General features: G+C 37.3%; 2 protein-coding genes across 2 annotated transcripts in view; both read left to right on the top strand.

Annotated features, from left to right (window-relative positions):
- Positions 1-475: 475 nt before the first annotated feature.
- Positions 476-26,715, top strand: part of LOC115889406 (bifunctional glutamate/proline--tRNA ligase) — a 44,753-nt gene continuing 18,513 nt past the window's right edge. The window contains exons 1-11 of the mRNA XM_030909388.1: positions 476-653; positions 707-1,042; positions 1,098-1,380; positions 1,433-1,752; positions 1,809-1,980; positions 2,039-2,654; positions 2,716-3,015; positions 3,073-3,207; positions 4,271-4,441; positions 4,504-4,617; positions 16,310-16,585. Coding sequence (XP_030765248.1) covers positions 617-653; positions 707-1,042; positions 1,098-1,380; positions 1,433-1,752; positions 1,809-1,980; positions 2,039-2,654; positions 2,716-3,015; positions 3,073-3,207; positions 4,271-4,441; positions 4,504-4,617; positions 16,310-16,585 — 2,760 coding nt within the window. The 5' untranslated portion in view covers positions 476-616. The remainder of the gene's footprint in view (positions 654-706; positions 1,043-1,097; positions 1,381-1,432; positions 1,753-1,808; positions 1,981-2,038; positions 2,655-2,715; positions 3,016-3,072; positions 3,208-4,270; positions 4,442-4,503; positions 4,618-16,309; positions 16,586-26,715) is intronic.
- LOC115889410 lies at positions 22,696-25,085 on the top strand. Its single transcript, XM_030909397.1, has one exon. It carries the CDS (start codon positions 23,022-23,024, stop codon positions 24,765-24,767), a length of 1,746 nt encoding a protein of 581 aa, XP_030765257.1. The 5' UTR covers positions 22,696-23,021; the 3' UTR covers positions 24,768-25,085.

A 26,715-nucleotide genomic window follows, 5' to 3' on the forward strand; every position in this document is an offset into this window, starting at 1 on the left:
AGAAAATTTTTCTCGCTTATTTTACAAAAAATCGCATTTTTCCTCACCTCAAGTTCTTTATTTTAGTCTAAAAAGGCAGAATATCCACTTTATTTTATAGAAAATTTGTTAATTTTGACAGCCCTAAAGTGAAACGGACCCCTTCCGACACGTAATCGGCATGTAACAAAACGTCTTCAAATATTATGTTTCTCGCAGAATTTATATCCTGGCTATCAAAATTTACTATAAATGTGTTAACAGCTAACGACTGAGCCACAATATGCAACACCAAAATAATTAGTTTTTTGCACTACAATAATAAATAATACCAAAAATCAAAGAGTTAAAACCAAAAATCAACCGACAAAATATGAAACGGAATCTAACCTAATATCTAAGTATGTACAGCTGATGAAGTAAACAAAAGTCCGCCCGTAGGCTGATCTTTTAATAGAAGGCACTGTTTGAGCATCTGTGGTGAAGTAAAATGTCATTTTTTCTAACCTTTGTTTTTTATCATTTTTAATTGTGAATGTTTTTTAAAAACGTGTCAAACAGTGTCAAAGGCACGGAACAGAACACATTTAATTATTTTATATCAAAAATTGGTGATCTTTTAGATTAGTATTTTACGATGAAAGTGGTTTTAAGTAATATAAATCCACCTCTCGGTAAGTTAATTCTATTTCCTGTCTTGCATCATTTTTTAATTTATTTAATTTAGGTGGATTACTTGTGGCAACTTATGTTAACATAAAAACAAACAAGGCCCTAGATATATCTTGGGGAGAAGAGTCTTCGGTGGAAAATTTCCATTGCAAAACCAGCAACGATATTGCTAGGGCAATTTCCAGAGGAGTTTTACCAGCACTTTACGGCAACGATGCAATAGAAATGACTGAAGTGGATCATTGGCTTACATTTGCGTTAGGTCCACTCACAGCAAAATATGATTTTTTTAATGCTATACAAGTTTTGGATAGAGCCTTGGCTCCTGTCACTTATTTAGCCAACAAGAGATTAAGTATTGCCGATTTTATTGTTTTTGCTACATTATATGGTAATTTCTATTATAATATGGTCTAATTGTAACATTAATACTATTTATATCTTAGCTAGCAAACAGTATGAAGATTTGGTTTTGAAAAAAGCTATCCCAGTCAATTTACAAAGATGGTTCAATTTTATTAATTCTCAAGAGGCCGTTGAAAATGCTTTGAACAGCCTCACTCCTGAGCAGAAGGCAGCTCTTAATCCACTAAAGAAAAATAGTAGACAGTCTCTTGAAAAAAGTGTTAATATTACAGCTGGTGGAAGAGCTCAAGAAGGGAAATTTGTTGAACTACCAGGAGCTGAAATGGGAAAAGTAGTTGTTAGGTTTCCACCTGAAGCTTCAGGGTAAAACATTTGGTCACAAAATATTATGATGTATTAAAAAAAATATTTTAAGGTATTTACATATTGGTCATGCTAAAGCTGCCCTGTTGAATCAATATTACCAAGAAACTTTTAAAGGCAAACTCATAATGAGGTTTGATGATACAAATCCAGCAAAGGAGAACTCTCATTTTGAAAAAGTTATTCTTGAGGATGTTGACATGCTTGAAATCAAACCTGACATGTTTACCCATACATCGCAGTATTTTGATTTAATGTTGCAGTATTGTGAAAATATGATACAGCAGGGTAAAGCCTATGTTGATAATACTGAAGCTGAACTGATGAAACAACAACGGGAACAAAAGATAGAATCTGCAAATAGAAACAACTGTAAGTGAGTTTTAAGTATCTTGAATAGTTTAATGAATTAAATATATTTAATACAGCTGTAGAGAAAAACTTACAAATATGGGAGCAGATGAAAAACGGTTCTGAAACTGGACAAAAATACTGTGTTAGAGCAAAAATTGATATGCAGTCTGTCAATGGGTGTCTTAGAGATCCTACAATATATAGGTGCAAGAATGAACCTCATCCTAGTACAGGTACCAAGTACAAGTAAGTTTTTCCAAATACTTTTTTATGAAACAAAAAACTACTTCTGATTGTTTTAAAGAGTTTATCCAACTTATGACTTTGCTTGCCCAATTGTCGATGCAATTGAAGGAGTGACCCACACATTAAGAACCATGGAATACCACGACAGAGATGCTCAATTCTACTGGTTTATAGAAGCCTTAGGTCTTAGAAAGCCTTACATTTGGGAGTATAGTCGCCTATCAATGACAAATACAGTCCTCAGCAAAAGAAAACTGACTTGGTTTGTAGATCAAGGTTTAGTTGATGGGTGGGACGATCCCAGGATGCCCACTGTTCGTGGCGTCTTACGAAGAGGAATGACTGTAGAAGGCTTAAAAGAATTTATTATAGCGCAGGGATCAAGCAAATCTGTTGTGTTCATGGAATGGGATAAAATCTGGGCTTTTAACAAGAAAGTTATCGATCCAGTGGCGCCTCGTTTTACAGCTGTAGATGTTGAAAATGTACTGGTTTTGGTCAAAGGTGTTAAAGAGGAGTGCTTATCTGTACCAAAACATCCTAAAAACGCGAGTGTTGGTAATAAGAAGGTGTGGGTGGGACCTAGGTTGTTGATAGATCGCGCCGATGCGGATCTTTTAAAGGAAGGAGAAAACGCTACTTTTATTAATTGGGGTAATTTACTGGTTAAAAAGGTAATATTAAGATTATTTTATATGTAGAACATGAAAGGGTTTTTGTTTTTTGTTTGTGTAGATCATGCGTGAAAATGGCAAGATATCGTCTGTAGAAGCTGAACCAAATTTAGATAACAAAGACTACAAGAAAACTCCAAAAATTACTTTCTTGGCACATACAAAAGAGGCTGAATTTACTCCAGCCTACTTTGTTTATTTTGATCATATCATCAGCAAACCTTTGTTGGCCAAAGACGAAGATTTTAAACAATTTGTTGGGCATGAGACAAGAAAAGAAGTTCAGGTTATCGGAGACCCTGAACTGAAAAATCTTAAAAAGGGCGATATCATTCAGATTCAACGTAAAGGTTTCTTTAAGGTAATATTTATTGTTACCTTTTTTTTAAAATTAACAAGTCAATGTATATACGTTTAGGTCGATGTAGCTTATGAACCTTTAAGCCCTTTTACCTGCCGAGAACAGTCAATTATTTTGTTCTATATTCCTGATGGACATACTAAAGACTCCATTTTTACTGCAGCTACTCAGTCTACTTCTATATCAACTAAGGTAGGTGTAATTTTATTTAAAATTTATTTTTTAAACAATTGTACTGGCATGGTTGAAAGAAAAGCGCATCATCTGTTTTCAATCAATAATTTCCAGATTAAGGTAAGCGCACATTCATAGGAAGCGGACGGACGACACGTAGCGGAAAAATATTACTAGCATAAAATTAAACAGAGCAAAGCGGTCGGCATGGGTACGCATCGGACGGAGAGCATTTTAAAAATTCGCCGGGTTGTAATTTAAATCCGTTCTCTGCGTCCGCTGCGTGCCGATGACGACAAGTGTGCGATAGCGAGTCGGAACTTGCCGATGGAAGAATAATTAAAATAGCAGCATTTTGATACGGATTTTGATTTGGTTTCGTAAGTAACAAGTAAAACACATTGGTGGTCAGTATATCGTGAACGATACATATGTTTGACATAGCCGGTCGTGCAGAAATATAGTCGTTTGACATAACCGGTCGTGCACTTCTTTTTAAATTAATTTCCTAAACCCATATTTTTCTTTTCCTTTTTTTCTGGTATTTCGATTCCAGTTCTAGCACTACAAACAGTTCCTCGTCAGAGGAATCCATTATTCAAACTGATTTCAGGAAAAATATCCAATGATTCCAATGCGCTCTGTCCATCTGCTGCCGATAAATGTGCGTCTGGGCTTCAAAAATGCGCCGTGTGCCGTCCGTCCGCTTCCGATGAATGTGCGCTTGCCTTTAATAAGATTCAGAGAGATAAAATTTAATTTCTTTGGCATCTGTGACACTATTTTTTTTTTCGTATATATTATTACTAGGGTCAAGAAAAATAGTTTTTTCTTGCCCCTCGTATCAATAAAGAATCGGCTGAATCAGCAAAAAGAGAAAGCATTAACCTGGTTTTATATTCATTTACTTTATAAAGAGTTGGCATTTTTACCATATGTCTGAAAAGTAATATTTTTAAATTCTGATCTAAAAAAATGTTAATTATTTGAAATAAGTATGTTCATAGTTTTGGTAAAGTGGTTTCTTTAATTAATGGAATTTTATTTTTATAATAAGAAATATTTTAATTGATTATTTTAGAGTGCGACGAAGGAATCTAAAGTGCTCTTGCCGTCATCTTCGAGTGTTTTGAATGAAAAAATTACAAATCAAGGGAATATAGTTCGCGATTTAAAAGCTAAAAAGGCATCTAAAGGTGAAATTGATAGTGCCGTTAAGGTACTGTTAAACTTGAAAGAGGAATATAAAAAGGTACTGTCAATTTTCCTTAACATTTGTTTAGTTTTTTATTAAAAATACTCGAAATTTTGCAGGAAACAGGTCAAGATTGGAAACCCGTAACTACAACATCAGCACCAGTTATAGTAAGTGCTCCGTTGAGTGCCGGCAATGATTTAGGAGATAAAGTTCAAGCTCAGGCTGATAAGGTTAGTATCTATACCGGGTGCGTCTCAAAAGTGGCTCATCCCCTATAACTTTTTTATTCTTTCAGATAAAAAACGAGATTTGGTATGTTTATATAAGACTTAAATTAGGACTGATTGACGTATTCAGTTGTTTTCGGTCACTTCCTGTTTCATCGGAAATAACTACAATTTTTAATTTTTAAATGGCAACCTCGGTATTTTTTTTTTACTTTATTCGATAGAAAATGACTTTCTGAATAGAATGACATATCATATGTCAATTTTTGACATTCTCGCTTAATAAAAAGTCGTATGAATTTTAAAATACGATTTTTTATTAAGCGAGAATGTAAGATGATTAAAAATTAATGTTAAAAACAGTAATTCTTAATCAAGGAGCCTTGGAAAAATAGATTTGATCGTCTAATGTTTTTAGTGTCTTGTCATGACCAATTAGAAAATGCACAAATTGTATTTTTAATCATCTCAATTTTTTCAAATGGTACGAGGGTGGCTCATTAGTGTATTTCGAAAAAGCATTTTTTTACGAATAATTTGATACCACACACTTGGTATTTCGAGTCAAATTTTTGTTACGAATCGCAAGTTATAATTTCAAATAAACCATATGCGAAATATCAAAAGTTTGACATATGATATGTCATTCTATTCAGAGTGTTAAATAAATAAATGCCTTTATTGTCAAAAATTTTTACAATTTGTAGACAAAGGAAAAGTAAACAAACAAAGTAAACAAACGAACAAACAAAAGAGAATACAAAACAAGTATAGAAATTACATTGTCAGTCTTATTGTTTAAAATAAATATTTATAAATGTTTACAATGCCAAAGAATAAAAAAATTAAAATAAGATCCAAAAATATTTAGTAAGTTTATACTAAATCCCACACCCGGCATTGCATCAGTCGACTATTTTTATTAAAATAAAAATAGTTTGGGTACCTAGGTCGACTCAGCCTTAAATGAGTACTTGGGATTCACATTCCTGAGGTAATAATAGGCAGTTGAAGCGTAGTGCTAGCCACATTACCTTCCTTGTATACCGAACGGCTCTAGTATAGCAAGCTGTACCTTGCTATTCCCAAGGCGTTAAACGCTATATACGGGAGCTATTATTATTATTATACTAAATATAGTAATAGCAAACATTAGATCAGTGTTTACAAGATCAAACAAGTTATTTTCTATTGAATAAAGTTTAAAATACCTAGGGTGCCATTTCAAAATCAAAAGCTGTAGTCATTTCCGGTGAAACAGGAAGTGACCGAAAACAATTGAATACGTCAATCAATCCTAATTTATGTCATATAGTAACATACCAAATCTCGTTTTTTTTAACTGGAAAAATAAAAAGTTTAGGGGTGAGCCACTTTTGAGACGCACCCGGTATATTTCAGTAGTAATTATATCCATATATGCATATATCTAATTTGATTGTTTAAGGTTAATTTAGTTATGTTGATAGGATTTCAAAAAAATGAAAATAATAACAATTTTTGTGCTATACATAATAACACATTACGTCGAAAAGGCGTTAAAATAATTTATATATTTGTTGTAAGTTAGAATTTTTTTATTAGATAACAGAGACGCCTATTAAATAATTATACAGGGCGAGTATAAATATTTATTGAGGCCTGGTCCTGGTCGATCTCAATAAAAGAAACACATTTTCTCTTTACCGTTTTTCAAATAAGTCCAAAATAACCCAGTTATTCAAGTTTGAAAATTTAAAAAATGTATTTATTTTTCTGTAATTGCGTTTTTTTTTCTGTAATTGCATCCCTAATTGTACCGTGAGAAAATTTGCGGTGAACAAGCAGTTATAAAAAGTTTTCTAAAATATCCAGGAAAAGAAAATGCACGATTTTCAAGATCTTTTTTTTTTCGCGAAAAAGGCCTCATAAACGTATTTCTTGGGTCGAAATATACTACCCTTAAGACACACCCTGTGTATTAAACGTATATTGTTTATCACAACCAACAAATGCAATACAATTGAAAAAAAAAACGGTGTCAGAGTTGGCTGGAAATAATGATCGCTATCATATATGTAAATTTATATAGGGATAAGATTCAAAGCCAAATTGGGGCCGTTTTTTCTCACACTACATGTTGCACTGTTGACAGTTGTTTGTCATTTTTCTATCAATTTTTGGACGAACATCTAACATACATGGTGACGCTTCTCATACCACGCGAAGTCTCCAAGGAGAACGACAGTTTGTATTGAAATGAAATTTTGTGAGATATGTAAGTTCATTTATAGCATTTTTTTAAAAATAGACTTAGAGTTCTACAGATCTTGAAAAAAAGTTACACATCAAAGTCTTTTTTTGTAATGGAACGCCCTGTATACAGGGTGCTACAAATTCGAGGTACGAGCAATGGTATCTCGGAAACCGTAAGAGATACGAAGATGGTTAAATTGGGGCAAAGTCGCGCCTTTAGGATGTTCACCAAGATACCATCAAAAAAGTTTTAAAAATTTCAAGGAATGCTGAGTTTTTTGGAAAAAACGGATTTTTTTGAAAATCAATTTTATTTTTTCCTGGCGTTACTTTTTAGAAAATCAAAAAACTAATTGCACATTCTCATGGCTACTTTATTAGGGCTATCTAATATTATTTTTAGATTTTCAAATTAGCTGATAATTTGTGAGATACAGAGGACAACTTAATTTTTTTAAATACGGACCTGCATTTTTTATTTCAGATTTTGAAAGAACTCGGTCTCCTGAGTACAATGATATGCCACATTTTTTTTTGTTTCGGACATTTGAACACAATTTAAGTTAAGTTCGGCTCTGTTTTTTTAAATATTTAATCTATTCATCGTTACAATATTGGTAAGCTTTCAAACTTAACAATGACGTGGAGTAAAACATTGAATACGGATAATCAAATGCAATTAAACAATAAAAAATAATATAAAATTATTGGGCATTACTTGACGTCATTTTTAAAAGTTTTTTGATGGCATCTTGGTGAACATCCTAAAGCGCAACTTTGCCCCAATTTAACTATCTTCGTATCTCTTACGGTTTCCGAGATACCAATGCTCGTACCTCGAATTTGTAGCACCCTGTATTACTTGATTTTCGAATTCTAGGAGAAAAATAAAGGCGAGTTTCATTAGAGAAGTATATGACTAAAATATTTAAAGTTTTTGACATATTTAACATGTAGCATAATTAATAAAATATGTGGGAAATATTAAATATAATACATTAATTTAATATAATAGTAAAACAGGTTTCTGGATCTTAACATTAGGTTTCTTATAAACTAATATATGATGGCCCTGGTAGTTCAATTTATAAATTTCGCTTTTTTGCAATAATGGAATTCGGGTGATCGCCATTTTATTTATACCGCTACAAGTGTTAACAGCCTTTGGTTTTCGACTTTTTACCAAATATATTATATTCTTATTATTTTGGGGTATAAACCTGGTGTTAGGTAAGAAATTGATTTACAACCCTTAACACGGTTACCTATTAATTATAATTTATTTTAGAACTTTATAGAACTTTTCCTAAACCACACTTACAACCATCAGCGTGGAAAATAAAAAAAGATAATATTTCCTACAGTAGTTGTTTTATTGACCAGTCTTCAGAACCTTACGTTACATCTCGAAATTTATAAATTGAACTACCAGGGCCATCTATATATTAGTTTATAAGAAACCTAATGTTAAGATCCAGAAACCTGTTTTACTATTATATTAAATTAATGTATTATATTTAATATTTCCCACATATTTTATTAATTATGCTACAAACATTTTCTAAAAATGAAGAACAAATGTTAAGTTTCAATAAAAGCTACCTAAATTGGAGTATACTATGTATAGCCCGTATAAACAAGGGTATAGCCTAATATGTAAATAGCCATTGTATACTTAGTAGTAAGTTACATACAGGGTAAGACAAAATGATTATTGAATATTGGTCATTTTTAAAAGCAAGTTACTCTTTTTAATTTAAATAGAACACCGAATATATTATTCCGATATTCATGTCTCTTTAAAATATTATTAAGGTTGCTTACTCCTCGAACAATATGTCTGACGTTAATTTAAGAAAAGTTAAGATATACGGTAAAATATTCGACGGTAATAAAAAGATACACGCTTGAAATTTATTTTAATTATTGTAGAGTTAGAAGTAGATATCTAAACATATAGTTATGTGACAAAAATTAGCTAGATGACAAAAATCTCAACAGACACCGATTTGGTCATCGAAACTGTAGGTATAGATTTTAACGTGTAAGACAGCTGTAAGAAGATGTAGACATTTTAATGGGAAATCAAATGTATTAAAAAGTGATAAAAATTGTGTCGATGCATTTCTTCTATGCGGTATTGCCAGATTTTAAATCACAATTTCAAACCGCACAAGTAAGCGTTTACGAAAATTTTTCACTATTAATTACTCATTTTACTACAGCTGTAATCTACATATATAAAATGCTAATGTTTATCTGTGTCGTCTCTACTGAAGTAACGACTTGCTCTAGAAAGTTGCTTTTTTACTAAAAGATAGCTAATTGGCTCTTCTAAAAACTGTTGTCGCCGGATTTTTTGTTTTTCATTTAATTAAAAAAAAAAAATCCTGATGTCGTACCGGATGCGCCAGGCTTCAACTAGTAGATTATATTTAGCTTAGATATATTATCTTCATTTCAGTAATATACATGAAAGTTTTTAAAATAGCTTATATTTTTCTACACACATTTTCCTACAAACGTAAAAGGGTTACCAGATGAAAACTTGTCCACCCCGGACAAGCCTCCCCAAAAATCCGGACGACATAATTTGTTAACGAAGTAGCATTTTTTACATTACCTACCTACTGATTGGTGCTAGTTATTATTTTTTATTTTATTTATAAAATATGAGCAAAAGATACATTTAAAACTTTCAAAACTTAAAACTTACGAAGTAAAAGAATGAATTTACACTGCTGTATTTATCGACGATTTTTTAAGTATCTAAACTTATTAAAACTAATATATTGTTGCGGGCCGGTGTGGACTCGACCTAACCTCACAATATGGCCCGCCCTCGGATGACCTTAACATCGCATAGACACCGCAATGATTCATTCGTTCGAGAAGAATCGAGTTCCACTGGAATGGACTAGTACATACGAGAACATTCGAAAACCTTCTCTACGCACCTAACGATCTATGGACTATTCTAGAGTTCTTTACCTGTCGGTATAAAAGCCGGCGGCGGAGGCCTACAGGGGGCAGTTATAAATATACAGTTGACGCGCTAAAATTCAAAATAAATTCTTAGTTATAAATCGTTTGTAAATAGTTCTATAAGTCTTTTATCGTTATTGTTTTTGTTAATTAGTGTTAAATAAATAGTGTTTAAATAAATTGTGACTTTCTATCCACACGGAACCGACGAAAAACGTAACAATTGGTGTCAAGTGTGGCGTGTGTGATAGACTAGAAGAATAAAAAGACTGACCATGGCTCTGAAAAAATTGTTGAAAGACTTGAAAGTGTCCGAACTGAAATGCACATTGGAAGAGAGAGAGTGCGAAACAGATGGAAAGAAAAGCATTTTGCAAGCTAGACTGAGAGACGTTTTGGTGGAGGAAGGTGAGGATCCTGACACATTTTGCTTTGAGTTGGAAGGTGACCTTGACTCGTGCCTACACAAATTAGACGACAACTTGAACAATTTGAATAGTAAAATGATTAACTTGGAAGAGAGTTTGAATGATAAAATGACAGAGAATTCTCGAAAATTAGACGACAACTTGAACAATTTGAATAGTAAAATAATTGACTTGGAAGTTAATTTAGAAGAGAAAAATCAGTGATAAAATTAATATTTTAGAAGATAAGATCGCAGAAAATTCTAAAGACATACAGGCCAGCTTTAATAATAAAATACTTAATTTAGAAGAAAAGATAACAGAAAATTCCAGGGAATTAGAAGAAAAGATTATAGAGAATTCTACGGAGCTACAAGACAAAATAACACAAATTGAGGACGATGTAAATAAAAAAATGGAAATTTTAAAACAAGAAATAGAAAAGGCCAATTCACCAAAATGTCAAGAAACATCGGAGGCACCGAAACTAGTCGAAAATAAGTATATCTCAAAGTCAGTTATTAAGCCTCCACAGTTTGACGGAAAAACCGCTTGGACCAATTATTTTTGCCAGTTTGAGGCCGCTGCGAGAGCGAACGAATGGACAATCGCTGAAAAGGCTACCGCTTTGACTGTCGCACTGCGAGGAGATGCGACTGATATCCTGCAGACATTGTCACCATCGGAACAGGGAGATTATCCGCAATTGGTACAACATTTAGAAATGAGGTACGGCCAAGCTCATTTGGAACATGTCTATCATTCCCAGCTAAAAAATCGCATTCAAAAGTCAAATGAGTCTCTGCAGGAGTTTGAAGCCGACGTAGCCCGCCTCGTTCGCCTTGCGTACCCTGCTACGCCAGAGAATGTTATGGAGCGGTTGGCAGTACAGGCATTCTCCGACGACTTACGTGATAACGAGACAAGACAAGCACTTCTCCTAGCCCACCCAACGCACTTGATGGATGCTTTAGCACGTGCCCTAGAATTTGAGGCCGCGAAACGAAGTTCTCGGTCTCTAGTGAGAGTACGGGCGGTCAACCAATGTTCCGACGAATCCGTGGAAAGCATTGTGCGGAAAGTCATGGAGGAGTACATGGGCAAGAAAGGACCGACTTGTTGCTGGAATTGCGGCCAGGCAGGACACGTAAGAAGTCACTGTAAAGAAAAGGACGTGGACCCGGTTTCGCCAAGTGTCGAATCAAAGGGACACATATCGAGCAGTACCCAACAGGTTCCAACGAAAACTGCTCAAGTCGCATCGCTACAACACAAGTTCAACAGCATTTTTGTGGATGGTTTCGTGGATGGAGAGTTACGAACCATGCTTTTGGATACGGGTGCGACCAAAACGATCATCAGGCGGATATCCTTAAAACATCAAAAAGGATTAAAACAACACAATGGCGACTACGTACAGCTACAGGAAGCTCCGCTCTCATCCATGGAGAGGTAGATCTTAATTTTGTTATCGGAAGCACCTGTTTTAATCATCGAGTGTTAGTAGCAGACATCGAAGATGAACTTATTCTCGGAATGGACATCATGACCACTAGAGGTTTTGAGCTAAACCTCAAACAAGGAATTTTGAAAATAAATGAAGAAGAAGTGGTTCTGCATCGAAAATGTGAGGAGACGCTTCGCGTGGTGGTAGCAGAAGATGTTTCGATCCCTGAGCGCTGTGAGATATTTTTGGATGGTTGCCTAGAAGGTAAAATGAATAATGGGAGTATTATTCTGTTGGAGCCAAGGAACCATGACAGCGAAATAGGACGAGGGATCGCTGTTGGAAAAGCCCTGCTACGAGCGAAGAAAACTGTACCGGTGAGAGTAATGAACACGAATTATTATTCTGTATCCTTGAAGAAGGGAACCCTCTTAGGGTACTGTTGTTCGGTCTCCTCAGTCGTTCGAAGCGTGGAAGCCTCCAAAGTTTCGACTTCAAAAATTCCGGACAAAATGGTGAAGGAGTTAGTAAACGTTAAAGGATTATCTCCCGAAAATAGAAGAAAATTGAGAAACCTGATAATCAAGTATCAAGATGTGTTTGATAAAGGAGAAGCAGGACAGAGAGGTCGTACCAATTTAGTACAACACAAAATTGATACCGGAGATGCACGACCAATCAAACAAAATCCGAGAAGACTTCCGCTCGCCAAACGTGAAGAAGCTGATAAAATCCTTCGAGAAATGAAAGAAGAGGGTGTCATCGAACCATCTAACAGCCCGTGGACATCGCCGGTAGTACTAGTAAAGAAGAAAGACGGTACCACCAGGTTCTGTGTTGATTATCGGCAGCTCAATAATGTTACCAAGAAGGATAGTTATCCCCTGCCGAGGATAGACGATACTCTAGACACGCTGGCGGGGTCAACGATATTCTCTACGTTAGATCTGAAGAGTGGATATTGGCAAGTCGACATGGCGCCGAAAGACAGAGAGAAGACAGCGTTCTCGGTGGGCTCCGGACTGTGGCAATTTACCGTCATGCCTTTTGGATTGTGCAACGCGCCAGCTACCTTTGAGAGACTAATGGAGTCTGTGTTAAAGGGACTATCCTGGACTACCTGTTTAGTGTACCTGGATGACATCATAGTGGTTGGGAAATCCTTTGATGATCATCTGAAGAATTTGGAAGAAGTTTTCAAGCGACTAGGGAGCTCTGGTTTGAAACTTAGCCCCAAGAAATGTCAACTGTGTCATTAAAAGGTACACTACTTGGGCCATGTAGTCTCCTCCCAAGGAGTTGCGGTAGATCCACAGAAGACCAAGACAGTGGAAGAGTGGCCGATACCTAAAGATAAACATGAACTACGAAGCTTTTTGGGACTATGCACAAACTATCGCCGCTATGTACAGGGTTTTGCCACCATCGCAAAACCATTGACCAGACTTACCGAAGGCGAGAGGCGTTTCTCTTGGGACTCAGATTCTGACGAGGCATTCCGAAAATTGAAGAAGGCCCTGACTAGTGCGCCCATACTTAGCTACCCTCTTGGCAACGGAAACTTTATATTGGATACCGACGCTAGCAATGTTGGTTAGGCGCTGTTCTGTCTCAGATCCAGGATGGTCAAGAAAAAGTCATTGGTTATTTTAGTAAGACCTTGTCAAAACCGGAAAGGAACTACTGTGTAACCAGACGAGAATTACTAGCAGTAGTTAAAGCAGTGGAACACTTCTACAAGTATCTCTATGGAAGAAAGTTCTTGTTAAGAACAGACCATGCTGCTTTGAAATGGCTGTTGCAATTTAAGAATCCTGAAGGGCAGGTAGCTAGATGGATTGAACGATTACAAGAATTTGACTTCGACACAGAACATCGAGCTGGGGCAATCCATCGGAATGCCGACGCACTTTCCAGAAGACCTTGCGCTAAGGACTGTAAGCATTGTTCCCGAGCTGAAGAGAAAGAAGTGAAACTCCTAAGAACAACTGTGGTTAATGATAGTTGGCAACCCGAAGATCTTGCAAATGACCAAACCAGTGACCCAGAATTAGGTTTAGTAATTAACTGGAAAAACACAGGCCAAAGACCAACGTGGGAAGAAGTTTGCAGATATTCGCCGAACGTAAAGTCGTACTGGGCCCAGTGGAATTCCTTGGTAATAGATAACGGACTACTTCGCCGTGTGATCGAGAGACCGGAGGGACAAGAAGAGAGAAGACAGATCGTCATTCCAAAGAAGAGGGTCCCAGAAGTCTTGGAGGAAGTTCACAATGGAACCAGCGGAGGACATCTTGGTGTTACCAAGACACTTGGCAAGCTGCGTGAACGGTTCTACTGAGTGAACTGCAAAGAAGATGTGAGGGCCTGGTGTAAGAAATGTGACATTTGCGCAGCCATTAATGGGCCACAAAAGCGTGGTAAAGCCCCTATGCGCCAGTACAAATGGGTCGAGGCCTACGCGTTGCCAAATCAAGAAGCGTCCACGATTGCTGATGCCTTTGTTAAAGAATGGATCTGCAGGTTTGGTGTTCCCATGGAGCTTCATTCAGATCAGGGAAGAAACTTTGAGTCCAATCTGTTCCAAGGCGTCTGTGAAGTCCTGAACGTCCGCAAGACCAGGACAACTGCTCTACATCCACAATCCGATGGGATGGTTGAACGCATGAACAGAACTATCAACCGTTATCTGGCCAAAGTAGTCTCTGACCACCAAAGAGACTGGGACAAATTTCTTCACCTGTTCCTGTTGGCCTACCGTTCATCCGTCCAAGAATCTACAGGGCAAACTCCAGCCAGCATCGTTATGGGACGGGAAGTGCGCCTACCCTGTGATCTGAAATTTGGTTGCCGACCGGGAGAAGAAGTCGCCGGAGAAGATTATGTCCACACACTACGTCAAAGGATGGACGACATTCATCAGAGAGTCCGCCTAAATATTCAAAGTGCTAGTGACCGAATGAAGGAACACTACGACATTCAAGCTGAGCATGGAGGATACCAACCAGGGAAGTTGGTGTGGCTATATAACCCGCAGAGACGTCGTGGGTTATCTCCGAAGCTACAATCCTCGTGGGAATGGCCATACGAAGTCATGGATAGGATTAATGACGTCGTATACCGTATCAGAAAATTGCCAAAAGGAAAACCGAGGGTAGTCCATTTCAACCGTTTGAGCCCCTACCAATGCGAAATAGAAGATCGTGCTGGGACCGTGAGAACCTGCAGCTTTGATCCCCCTGATTCGGAGATGTCTTTTGACGATTTCATGGCCCGATACAACAGCAGTGAGAAGGCTCGCTATGGCGTAACCAAAGAAGATCAACGAGACCTCTTTTCCGTGCCTCCTGATTATTCGCTCGCTCATTGTGTGGCTCGAGATTTGCGGATGTCCAGAGGAATCGCTGCGACGTTCAATGAGAAGTTTGGGCGTGTCGGAGAACTACGCCGACAGGATCCAGAGGTTGGAAGCGTCTTGAGGCTAACCGACAATGCACATGGTCAAGCAAGGCACATCTTCTACCTGGTCACCAAGGAATGGTCCCCGAGTAAGCCGACTTATCTCAATCTATGGAAGACCCTGATTGAACTGAGAGAAGCCCTGCTAAACAACAACATTGCACGATTAGCCATTCCGAAGCTGGCGTGTGGACTCGATGGTTTGAGTTGGCGTACAATCCGGAACATGATTGAAGTCTTGTTCAGATTTACGGGAATCGAGATCCTTGTTTGCTGCTACAACCCAAAGCTGAGATCGGGAGAAAACTGTAGACTGCTATTTCTACTAGACTTCGCAATGTACCAGGGGCCAGCTTTGCAAATACCTTCATTCACCGTATACATCTCGGGACGAGCATGTGCCTAAGAAGGGGGCAGTGTTGCGGGCCGGTGTGGACTCGACCTAACCTCACAATATGGCCCGCCCTCGGATGACCTTAACATCGCATAGACACCGCAATGATTCATTCGTTCGAGAAGAATCGAGTTCCACTGGAATGGACTAGTACATACGAGAACATTCGAAAACCTTCTCTACGCACCTAACGATCTATGGACGATTCTAGAGTTCTTTACCTGTCGGTATAAAAGCCGGCGGCGGTGGCCTACAGGGGGCAGTTATAAATATACAGTTGACGCGCTAAAATTCAAAATAAATTCTTAGTTATAAATCGTTTGTAAATAGTTCTATAAGTCTTTTATCGTTATTGTTTTTGTTAATTAGTGTTAAATAAATAGTGTTTAAATAAATTGTGACTTTCTATCCACACGGAACCGACGAAAAACGTAACAATATTATTTTGCATTATTGCGAAATTTAAAACCTGGACGCTTATAAAAAATCCGCCCGGACCCAACCGGATGTAGTGAAAATCCGGACGTCTGGTAACCCCATCTCTCTCTGTCAACCGGTCATTTATATTATCCTCTGTCACACGCATTAAAATCCAGACCACATAGTTTGGATAATCACCAGGGTATAACAAGAAATGTTTATCTTGAAATAATGAATCTGACTCGTAGAACAGTATTACTTCAAGCCTTAAATTGTATTCCTGTACGTCAAATAAAAGAAAATTCCTCTTAAATTTCTATCATTAAAATAAATCGAAATATCGTTTAGGTTAGAAGACTCAAAGGAGAAAAAGCTTCCAAAGCTATTGTCGATTCAGAGGTGAAGGTACTGCTCGCTTTGAAGACTGAATACAAAAAAGTGACAGGCAAAGATTGGGTGGCAGGTCAATCATCTGCTTCGCCTGCAGGGATCTCTAGTGGCGATAAGGCTCCTGCTACGTCAGATGTCAACGTCATTTTACAGCAGATCGGGACTCAAGGTGATAAAGTACGCGAACTAAAATCGAAAAAAGCTGACAAGGCTACTGTGGATGCAGAAGTTAAGGTACTACTATCCTCAAATATAAAGAATAACAATACCAAAATTTACAGAATTTCTGTAAACTTTGGCACTTTGGAATTCCTGTAAAATTTATTAATTTAATTAGTTACTCATTTTACTACAGCTATAATAGATTATATTTAGCTTAGATATTATCTTCGTTTCAGTAGTATACATGAAAGTTTTTAAAATAGTTTAATTTTTTCTATCACATTTTCCTACACACGTAAAAAACCGGCAACACTATATGCCGGTACAAACCGGCATATAGTGTTGCCGGCAAAATACATTTAGAAAGAGAGGCAAAATACATTTTGCCTCTCTGTCTGTCAACTGAGCATTTATATTTATCTCTGTCGCATGCAGTAAGATACAAACCACGCAGATGAACTGTCCAGGATGATATATAATTTTTGGATGGCATCCGCTGTAATCAATTATTCTCAGGCAGTATACCGGGTGCGTCTCAAAAGTGGCTCACTCCTATAACTTTTATTTTTTCAGATAAAAAGAATACATATTTGGTATGTTAGTATATGACATAAATTAGGATTGGCTGACGTATTCAATTGTTTTTAGTCACTTCCTGTTTCACCGGAATTGACTAAAACTTTTCGGTATATTTCTACTTTATTCGATAGAAAATGAAACTCATATTTGAAATGAATGACATATTATATGTCAACTTTTGACATTTTCTCATACGGTTTGTTTGAAATTGTAACATGCGGTTCATAACGAAGTGTGTGGTACCAAATTATTCGTAAAAATCCTTTTTCCATATAAAAAAAATTGAGATATAACCGGCCAGGACAAGACACGAAAACATTAATTCCAAGGCTCCTTGATTAAAAATTTGTGTTTTTAACACAGCCATGGCACTCTAGATTGAAATTTAAAATACGATTTTTTAAGCGAAAATATTATGTTCTATTCATAGTGTCATTTTCTATTGAATAAAGTAGAAATATACCGAGGGTGTCATTTAAAAATCAAAAGTTGTAGTCATTTCCGGTGAAACAGGAAGTAAAAAAAAACAATTGAATACATCAATCAATCCTAATGTATGTCATATGCATATATTAGGATTATATATTGTTACGGATTCCGTGGGTCCACTATTTAAACTCACGATAAAATACTTAACGAATTTATTTGTTTCACTCTGTACACACAACTTATACTATTTACAACACAACTTATGCAACTACTATTACTCTAACGGTATTTCGCGGTATTTTCAAACTTCAGACTTCAGACTATCTTCAGACTTGTCCAACTGTCAAAGCGCGGGCCTTATATACCCCCTGGCGATGGTTTCCGGAATTTTCTAAAGAATTCTATAATTTTCTTTTACTTTCTGGCGAATGCGCCAGGTTCCTCAATGCACGTTGCGATTATTTAGCAGTATGCAGTTATGCAACCTGTAATACACCTTGACATTGCCCCCTTCTCAAATTTGATCGTCCCGATCAAGGTTTCCTGTCTGGTATCTCTTCAATCGATCCAGATGAACTACTTTCATCTTACTTCTAGGGCTGCGTTGAATCCGGTACACAACATCATTTATCCTCTTGATGACTGTATAAGGACCTTCCCATGCTGGAGTTAACTTTGGGGACCTCCCTTTCTTGCGCTGTGGGTTATATAACCATACCATATCGTCCTGTTGAAATCCCGTAGAATTAGCTCTGAGGTCGTAACGAGCTTTCATCCGGTCACTGGCTAGCGTAATCTTACTTCTCACGGCCTTATGAATTCCCAATAACCTTTCCTTCAGTTCATCCGCGTAGTCCTCTACGTTCGTGGTGCTGTCGTCTGGTGATCCGAACACCAAGTCACAAGGCAACCGTAATTCTCGACCAAATAAAATCTTCGATGGTGAAAGTCCGGTGGTGTTGTGAACTGCACTTCTATATGCCATTAGGAATAGTGGTATATGCTGATCCCAATCTCTTTGATGTTCATCCACCATTTTCGAGAGATGTTCTTCAATGGTCTTATTGAATCTCTCGACCATCCCATCAGACTGCGGATGTAAAGCTGTTGTCCTAGTCTTGTGAATACCAAGCAGATCACACATCTTCTGGAACAGTCTTGACTCGAAGTTCCTTCCTTGGTCAGTGTGAAGCTCTAAAGGAATTCCAAATCTACTGAAGACATTATGACTAATACTTCAGCTACAGTCGATGCTTCTTGGTTTGGAATGGCAAAAACTTCTGGCCATTTACTGAAATAATCCATCGCCACTAAAACGTACTTGTTGCCCTTGTGCGTTTCAGGGAATGGGCCTGCAATGTCAACAGCGATTCTTTCGAATGGCAGTCCAACGTTATATTGTTTCATTTTTCCCCTAGATCGAGTGCTTGGTCCTTGGCTGGCTGCACAAATTTTACATTGTCGACACCATTTCTTGACATCTTCGCAATAATCCACCCAGTAAAAGCGATCTCTCAGCTTGCTCAAGGTCTTGTTTACCCCAAGATGGGCTCCAGTTTTACCACCGTGAATTTCTTCCAATACCTGGGTAACTTTCTTCCTTGGTACCAGTAACTGAGTTGTTACTGTGCTGCCATCCGCACTTTCCCATGTGCGCTTTAACAATCCATTCTCAATAACCAGTGAATTCCACTGAGCCCAGAGAGCTTTGAAAACGAGCCCTCTGTCCGCAATATCCTGCCACGGTGGTCTCTCGCCGTTACCTTCCTTGAGCCGTAGTATTGCTCCGATGTCTGGATCTTCCATTTGATCTTTCCTCAATTGTGTCGTCGTCCACTGTTCATCGGTTCCAAGTTTAAAACTCCTTATCATGACAGTGCCTTCACGTTGTTCCGTTTTACAGCAGTGCTTACAATCGGTTTGACAGGGTCTTCTGGATAAACCGTCTGCGTTACCATGCATTTTTCCAGCACGATGTTGGATGGTAAAGTGATACTGTTGGAGCTTCTCGAGCCATCGTGCTATTTGACCTTCAGGTTGTTTCATCTCCATAAGCCACTTGAGAGCCGCATGATCTGTCCTAATTAAAAATTCTTGGCCGTACAGATATTTATGAAAATGATCAACTGCCTTCACAATTGCTAGCAGCTCCTTCCGGGTAACGCAGTAATTCCTTTCTGGTTTGGATAGAACTCGACTGTAATATTCTATCACTCGTTCTTCGCCATCTTGCACTTGTGATAGCACTGCACCTATGCCGATATTGCTGGCGTCGGTATCCAGGATATACCTCCCTTGTTGTTGCGGGTAGGCTAGAATAGGACTTGAACATAAAGCCGCCTTAAGTCTTCCAAAGGCTACATCACAATCGGTGTTCCATTCGTAGCCGACTTCATCACCTGTAAGTCTATGTAAGGGTGCAGCTATATTGGCAAATCCCTTGACAAATCTTCTGTAATAGGTGCATAAACCCAGAAAACTTCTAAGTTCATGTTTGTCGCGAGGTTTAGGCCAATCCTTGATTGCAGCGATTTTCTTCTGATCGGTGTAAATTCCGTCTGCCGAAACTACATGACCCAAGAATTCCACTTGTCGCTGGAATAAGCTACACTTCTTCGGGTTCAAGTACAGGTGCGCATTCCTTATGCGGCCGAAGACTTCTTCTAAATTTCGCAAATGCTCCTCAAAAGTTCTTCCCATAACCAATACATCGTCGAGTTAAACCATGCACGTTTTCCAAGTTAATCCTCTTAACACCACCTCCATGAGACGTTCGAAAGTGGCTGGAGCATTGCATAATCCAAACGGCATGACCTTGAATTGATATAGTCCGTTTCCTGTAGAAAAAGCCGTCTTTTCTTTGTCTTCCTCGTCTAGACCAACTTGCCAGTATCCACTCTTTAAGTCGAGAGTGGAGAACCAGCACGAACCTGCCAGAGTTGTTAATGTGTCATCTATACGTGGCAGTGGGTAGCTATCTTTCTTAGTGACGTCATTGAGCTTCCTATAATCCACGCAGAATCGTGTACTACCATCTTTCTTCGTCACCAAAACAACAGGAGATGACCATGGACTTGATGATTCTTCGATTACTCCATCTTCTAACATCTTATCTACCATTGTCTCCATTTCTTGTTGTTTGGAAAAGGGCACCCTTCTAGGACGTTGTCGAATCGGCTGAGCATGACCAGTATTAATCCGGTGCTTCACAAAATCCGTTCTTCCACTGTTGTTCTTCTCAAAAATACTGCCATGCTTTAGCAGGAACTGCTTGGCCTTCTGTTTCTCCTCAGGTGTTAGGTGATCCCATGGCTGTTCTAGATGTTTTAGTGTTCTTGGGATGCCTTTTGTGTAACAGCTGACGACACTTCATCACATCGGGTGACACTTCTTACAGGTTCGCAGATGGCTATCTTGTCACCTTTTTGGATCTTGACACAATTCATTGATGATCTTGACACAAAAACATTCGCAATTCTGATCGGTATATTCTTGTCGGTGTTCACCAATGATTTTCCCACCAAGTACCTATCTTGTTTCTTGTCGACACTTTGTACCAGTCCAACACAGCACCCAGCGATTTTCTCCACTTTACCGAATACGATCTTCTCGGTATTACCAGGTATCACCACAGTTTCCGCTGATCTTACATCCATCCTTCCTGGTCCCTCGTCTGGAGATAACATGAACTCTTCGTTTCCGATATTTAGGATATTTCTTTGGTGATCGAACGAAAATCCATGTTGACGAATCACATCCATGCCCAAGATGAAGTCATCTTCAATATCTGCCACTAAGACGCTATGCTGAAACTTCAAATTTCCTAACTTCAGTTCGACGATAGCCTTTCCCCGTACAACGGTCATTTCCCCCGTAACTGTACGTAAACACACTCTTCTTCCCAGAGGCATCAGCTTCAACCCTTGCACTGAGTTGGCCCGTACCAACGATACCATAGCGCCAGTGTCCACTGTCATTCGGATTCTCCTACCATTGACCTTCCCGTCGATCACCAAACTGTCAGCGGTTCTTCCTAAACTCCTAGTGGAAAAAATCCTGGGGGCTCTGTTCTCCCCAGTCAATACTTGCCCCTTAGTATTGACAGTTTTTCGATGTTTTTGTGTGATACGCGTCGGTATAAAAAATCAGAAAATTTCACTAGTGCTTCCTGTGATTAATGTGTATCCAAATAAGATGTTTTACATCGAACTGTGACTATTTAGAGTGGATATTCTAATAAATATTTACAATGGTTAATTGCACGCTATGTGTAAATCAGATAAGCCGGAGCAGGCCGGGCGTTTTTTGCGATGGCTGCAAAAACGGATTCCACGCTGTGTGCATCACAAAAACTGCCGATATTATTCAGCTATTAAACACTATACCGGGGCTATCTTGGAAGTGCTCGGATTGTACGAAGAACTGTATTTTGCTTAATTCAGCCAATCTACAAAATATGATGGAGTCTAAGTTGAACGATGCGGTATCTTCTTTAAAAACCGAAATAAATTTGATAAAGTTGGATGTATGTCGATCTACTGAAATAGAGGGACCTACACACCCTCTAAAATATTCTGACGTGTTAAAGGACAAGTCACAACCAGTTATTCTGATTCGTCCAAAGGACAACAAACAACTACACAGTCAAACGAAAGCTGATATATTGACTAATATTAATCCTTGCGAAGAAAATGTTCAGCTTACGAAAGTAGTGAACGCTAAGGATGGTGGAATAATTATCGCATGTAAAAATAAGGATGATAATGAGAAACTGAAAGCCCTTGCAAGAAGGAAAATGTCAGGCGGGTATAACGTGAAAGAAATTGGTGGTATTCTCCAAAGAATACGAATAGTTGGTTTATCTGCCAGCTACTCGTCGGATGATCTCTATAACTATCTCTTTGCCTGTAACACAAATATATTTCATGAAGAATCTCAATGTAAAATATTAAAAATATTTCCGACCAAGAAAAATCCAAATATATTTCAAGCCATAATTCAAGTAGACAGATCAGTATACGGGCGGGCATTGGAAACTGGCAACCTGTTTGTCGCATATGATAGCTGTAGTGTGTATGATGCATTTGACATTTTCAGGTGTTTCAAATGTAATAGTTTTGGTCATTCTGCTAATAAGTGTACTAACAAGCGGTCATGTCCTATCTTGCTGAAAATCACGAGCTAAAGGACTGCAAGTCAAATACTAAAAAATGCTCAAATTGCTTAAAACTTAATGATGAAAATGTGCCTGTGGATCATGCTGTATGGGAAAAAATCAAATGTTCGGCATATACAGATGCTTTAACGAGACTTGCCCCAAAGCCAGATAGGATCTAGCAACTACAACTTTTTATTGACTCTCCTAGTAAATATCTCTTTTATATCAAGTTTAGATTAAAGTCTTCAATCCCATTAAATTTATTTAATTACTGTTTATTGTTCTTTTGTTTTTTACTTTATACCTAATTTTTTGTTTACTTTTTTTCTCTACCAAATTAATATGTTAAATATTTCTGTTGCCTTTTTTAATGTGAGATCGCTTACCTGCAACTTTGTAAAATTTAAGGACATATTAAATGCAGAGCGTTATGATGTGGTCGGTGTGGTTGAAACTAGACTAGATGCTCGAATGCTTTCTGTTAATTTGAATATATCAGGTTATGATCTTGTAAGAATGGATCGTAACAGTCGAGGAGGAGGTGTTGCAGCTTACGTAAGTAATAAGTTAAAGTATATAAATTTGGGCGGTTCGTGTGCTGATGATCTTGAACAATTATGGATAAAAGTATACCTCTCAAAATGTACTTGTATAATTGGTACACTTTATAGACCTCCGCGTACCCTAAAAGAAAATTATTCAAATTTTTTAAACTTTTTTGAGGATAATGTATCTAATTTCGTAATATCTTGTAATAAATTTATATGTGGTGGAGATATAAACATAGATTTGTTAAATACGGAAAATAAATATACTATTCAGTTTTTAGATGCATTAGATTCTTTCGGTTTGAAGCAAATTATAAATTCTGCGACACGTGTTGATCGTCAGTCTGCAACACTGCTGGATGCTTTGATAATATCATCGGACTTGGAACCAATTGATTTTGGTGTAAAATATCCTGATGTTACGGATCATTTATTAGTTTTTTGTAGATTTAAGCAACCAAAAAGTGATGCTAATAGTTTAAAATTTACTTTTCGGAATTTTAAAAGACTCGATAAGGATTGGTTAATGGAATTGCTTTTGGTAACACCTTTTGACCTAATTCTGTATATTGAGAACATAGATGAGAAAGTTGCGGCATTCAGCGGTTTGCTGATTGATTTATTTGATACTGTTTGTCCATATAAAACTATTACATTTAAGAAGAAAAAACCACCTTGGATTACAGACACAATAATTCTAATGATAACCTTACGAGACAAATCTTTTAAGAAATATAAAAACTCAAAAAATTTACAAGACTGGAATTACTATAAAACACTTAGAAATCAGATAAATATAGCAATTAGAAACGAAAAGAGGGCATATCTCCAGGAAACCATAAATAATAATAGATCTCAAAAAGAATTATGGCAAAAATTTCGCGACTTAGAGATATATTCGAGGAATAAAAAAACTATAATACCAGAGTCACTGAATAATGCTCAACTTATCAATGATTATTTTTTGCAGCATAGTGGAATAGAGACGTCGTCAAACTTGGAATTAATACATTTTTATAAAAACCACACAGTTAAAAATTTCAATGCACTTTTTGAGTTTAGTTTGGTGGACGAAGACATTATATATAAGTATTTACTGGATATTAAATCGGAAGCAATTGGCATTGACGACGTGTCCATAAAAATGATTTTGCTTTGTTGTCCGTATATATTGCCTATAATAACAAATATTATCAATAGCTGTCTTTTATCTAACACATTTCCAGATGAATGGAAAATAAGTAAAGTTCTACCAATGCCAAAGAAGTCACATCCCTTAGAGCTTAGCGATTTGCGTCCGATAAGCATTTTACCAACGCTTTCTAAGTGCTTGGAAAAGATAATGAATGCTCAAATTAAAGTATATCTAGATAGAAATGTTTTACTTCCGAAGAGGCAATCTGGTTTCAGACAGGGATATAGTTGCACAACTTCTTTACTTGATGTTGTGGATGATGTTCTTAGAATGACAGATATTGGAAAAACAACAGTCTTTAGTTTTACTGGATTATACAAAGGCATTCGACACCATTTCTCATAAACTACTTTTGGCAATATTATCCTATACAGGCTTTTCCGCGGACGCGGTTGCAATGATTCATAGCTATTTGTCTAATAGATATCAAATTGTTCATACGGAAAACAGGCAATCTACTAAAAATAAAATTCTGAGAGGTGTGCCTCAAGGAACCATATTGGGCCCATTACTTTTTAATATTTATGCAGCACAAGTTTCTACGGAAGTGGTTACATCTAAAACATACTTTTACGCAGACGACACACAGTTAAGTTATTCATTCTATCCTAATGACATAGATAATGCTAATAAAGTCTTAAATAGTGATATAGATAAATTGGTTAAAGCTCCAGTAAACATGACTTAATTATTAATCCTAATAAATCTTCAGTGTTAATTTTTGGTTATAAACGCTAAGAAGTACAAAGTAAATTAAAGATAATGGTTGACAATAAAGAATTAAGTGCTGTGTCGTGTGCTAAGAATCTGGGAGTTGAACGGGATGTGGATCTTAGATTTAAAAAACATACTGCAAAGCTACTTCAGAGAGCATATTGTAACCTTAAGATGCTTTACCCCCATCGTAAAATACTTGATATACCAACTAAAATAATATATATATAATTACCGATACATTAGTTCTTAGTCATTTTAATTATTGTGATGTATTGTATGGGCCTTGTTTAGACGTTAGAGATACCGCCAGAATAGAAAAAGTTCAGAAATCTTGTTTGCGTTATATATATGGTATTCGGAAATATGATAGAATATCTCATAAACTTAAGGAGACAAAATGGATGAACATTGCAACTAGGCGTAGACTGCACTCTCTGACTCTGTTCCATTCAATTATAATAAATAAAAGTCCACCTTACCTTTATGAAAAAATACAGTTTCGTACTGCTATTCACAATTTGAATTTGAGGCAGAGGGGTCTCATTTCACCCACTCCGCACCGATCTGCATTGTTTGAACGATCTTTTACATTTAATATTTATAGTATGTACAACAATTTAGATGTTAAGTGTAAGAACTGCTCTTTGGGTGAATTTAAGATAAAAGCAAGAAAAATACTTTCTGAATATTGATTAGGTTGCATGTTGCGTGTAGGTGCTGTTTTCTATCTGATTTTTGTGGGAAATTTTAGATTGCCTTTTAGTTGTTTTGTTTTTATTATATTTAAATTATTATTTTTATATTACTTTTTTTTTTAACTTTGAGGCTGGAACTTGATCAGCAACTGTTGTTTTTCCAGCCTTTTTGTAGTTTGTAAGATTATATTGTTGTTTTTTTTGTATGATAATGTTTTTTAAACTCATCTGTATAAATTTGTTGCATTGTATATATACAAACTTCAATAAATATATTATTATTATTATTATTATTATTATTTTAGTTTTCCTGGTGCCTACGTTCTCTGGATGGTGAACGGGATCGCATTTGAACGCGGCAATCCCGTTTGATGTGGCCATTCCTGCCACATCTATAGCACCTTCTGTCCTGTGATCTTCTATGGTTCTCTGTCTGGGTGTTGTTGCTACTCTTGTTCACTAGTAACTCACATAGTTTACTAAACATCTCCTCCAAACGTATGTGAGAACTTCCGGGCTGTTCCTCAACCGTTACCGATCTTATCTTCGGTCTAGGGATGGCGCTAAATGCAGCTTCGATTTCCAGCGCCCTGACCAGTGCTTCGCTGCTGGTAGAAAATCGGGATATTTGCAGCGCCCTCTGCAATTCGTTGTCCCTCAGTCCGCTGATAAAGCACTGAGCAGCCAGTTCTTCCCTAAATCCTTCCGGTGCTTCTGGATACGCTAGGTGTACCAGGCGACGTAAGTCTGCTTCAAATTCCTGCAGACTCTCTTCGGACCTCTGCAGCGCGATGACAAGTGCCGCTGCTTTCTCCTGGTCAGTCCATCCATTCGCAGCAGCCGCTGCTTCAAACTGGCTGTGGTACATCGTCCAGGTGGTT

This window comes from Sitophilus oryzae, unplaced genomic scaffold (genome assembly GCF_002938485.1).
Source record: "Sitophilus oryzae breed Bouriz unplaced genomic scaffold, Soryzae_2.0 scaffold_813_pilon_pilon, whole genome shotgun sequence".
NCBI lineage: Eukaryota > Metazoa > Arthropoda > Insecta > Coleoptera > Curculionidae > Sitophilus > Sitophilus oryzae.

What these genes read in the sequence shown, in the direction of transcription:
- LOC115889410 (XM_030909397.1), top strand. Translation starts at nt 23,022, where the DNA reads ATGTTAAATATTTCTGTTGCCTTTTTTAATGTGAGATCGCTTACCTGC.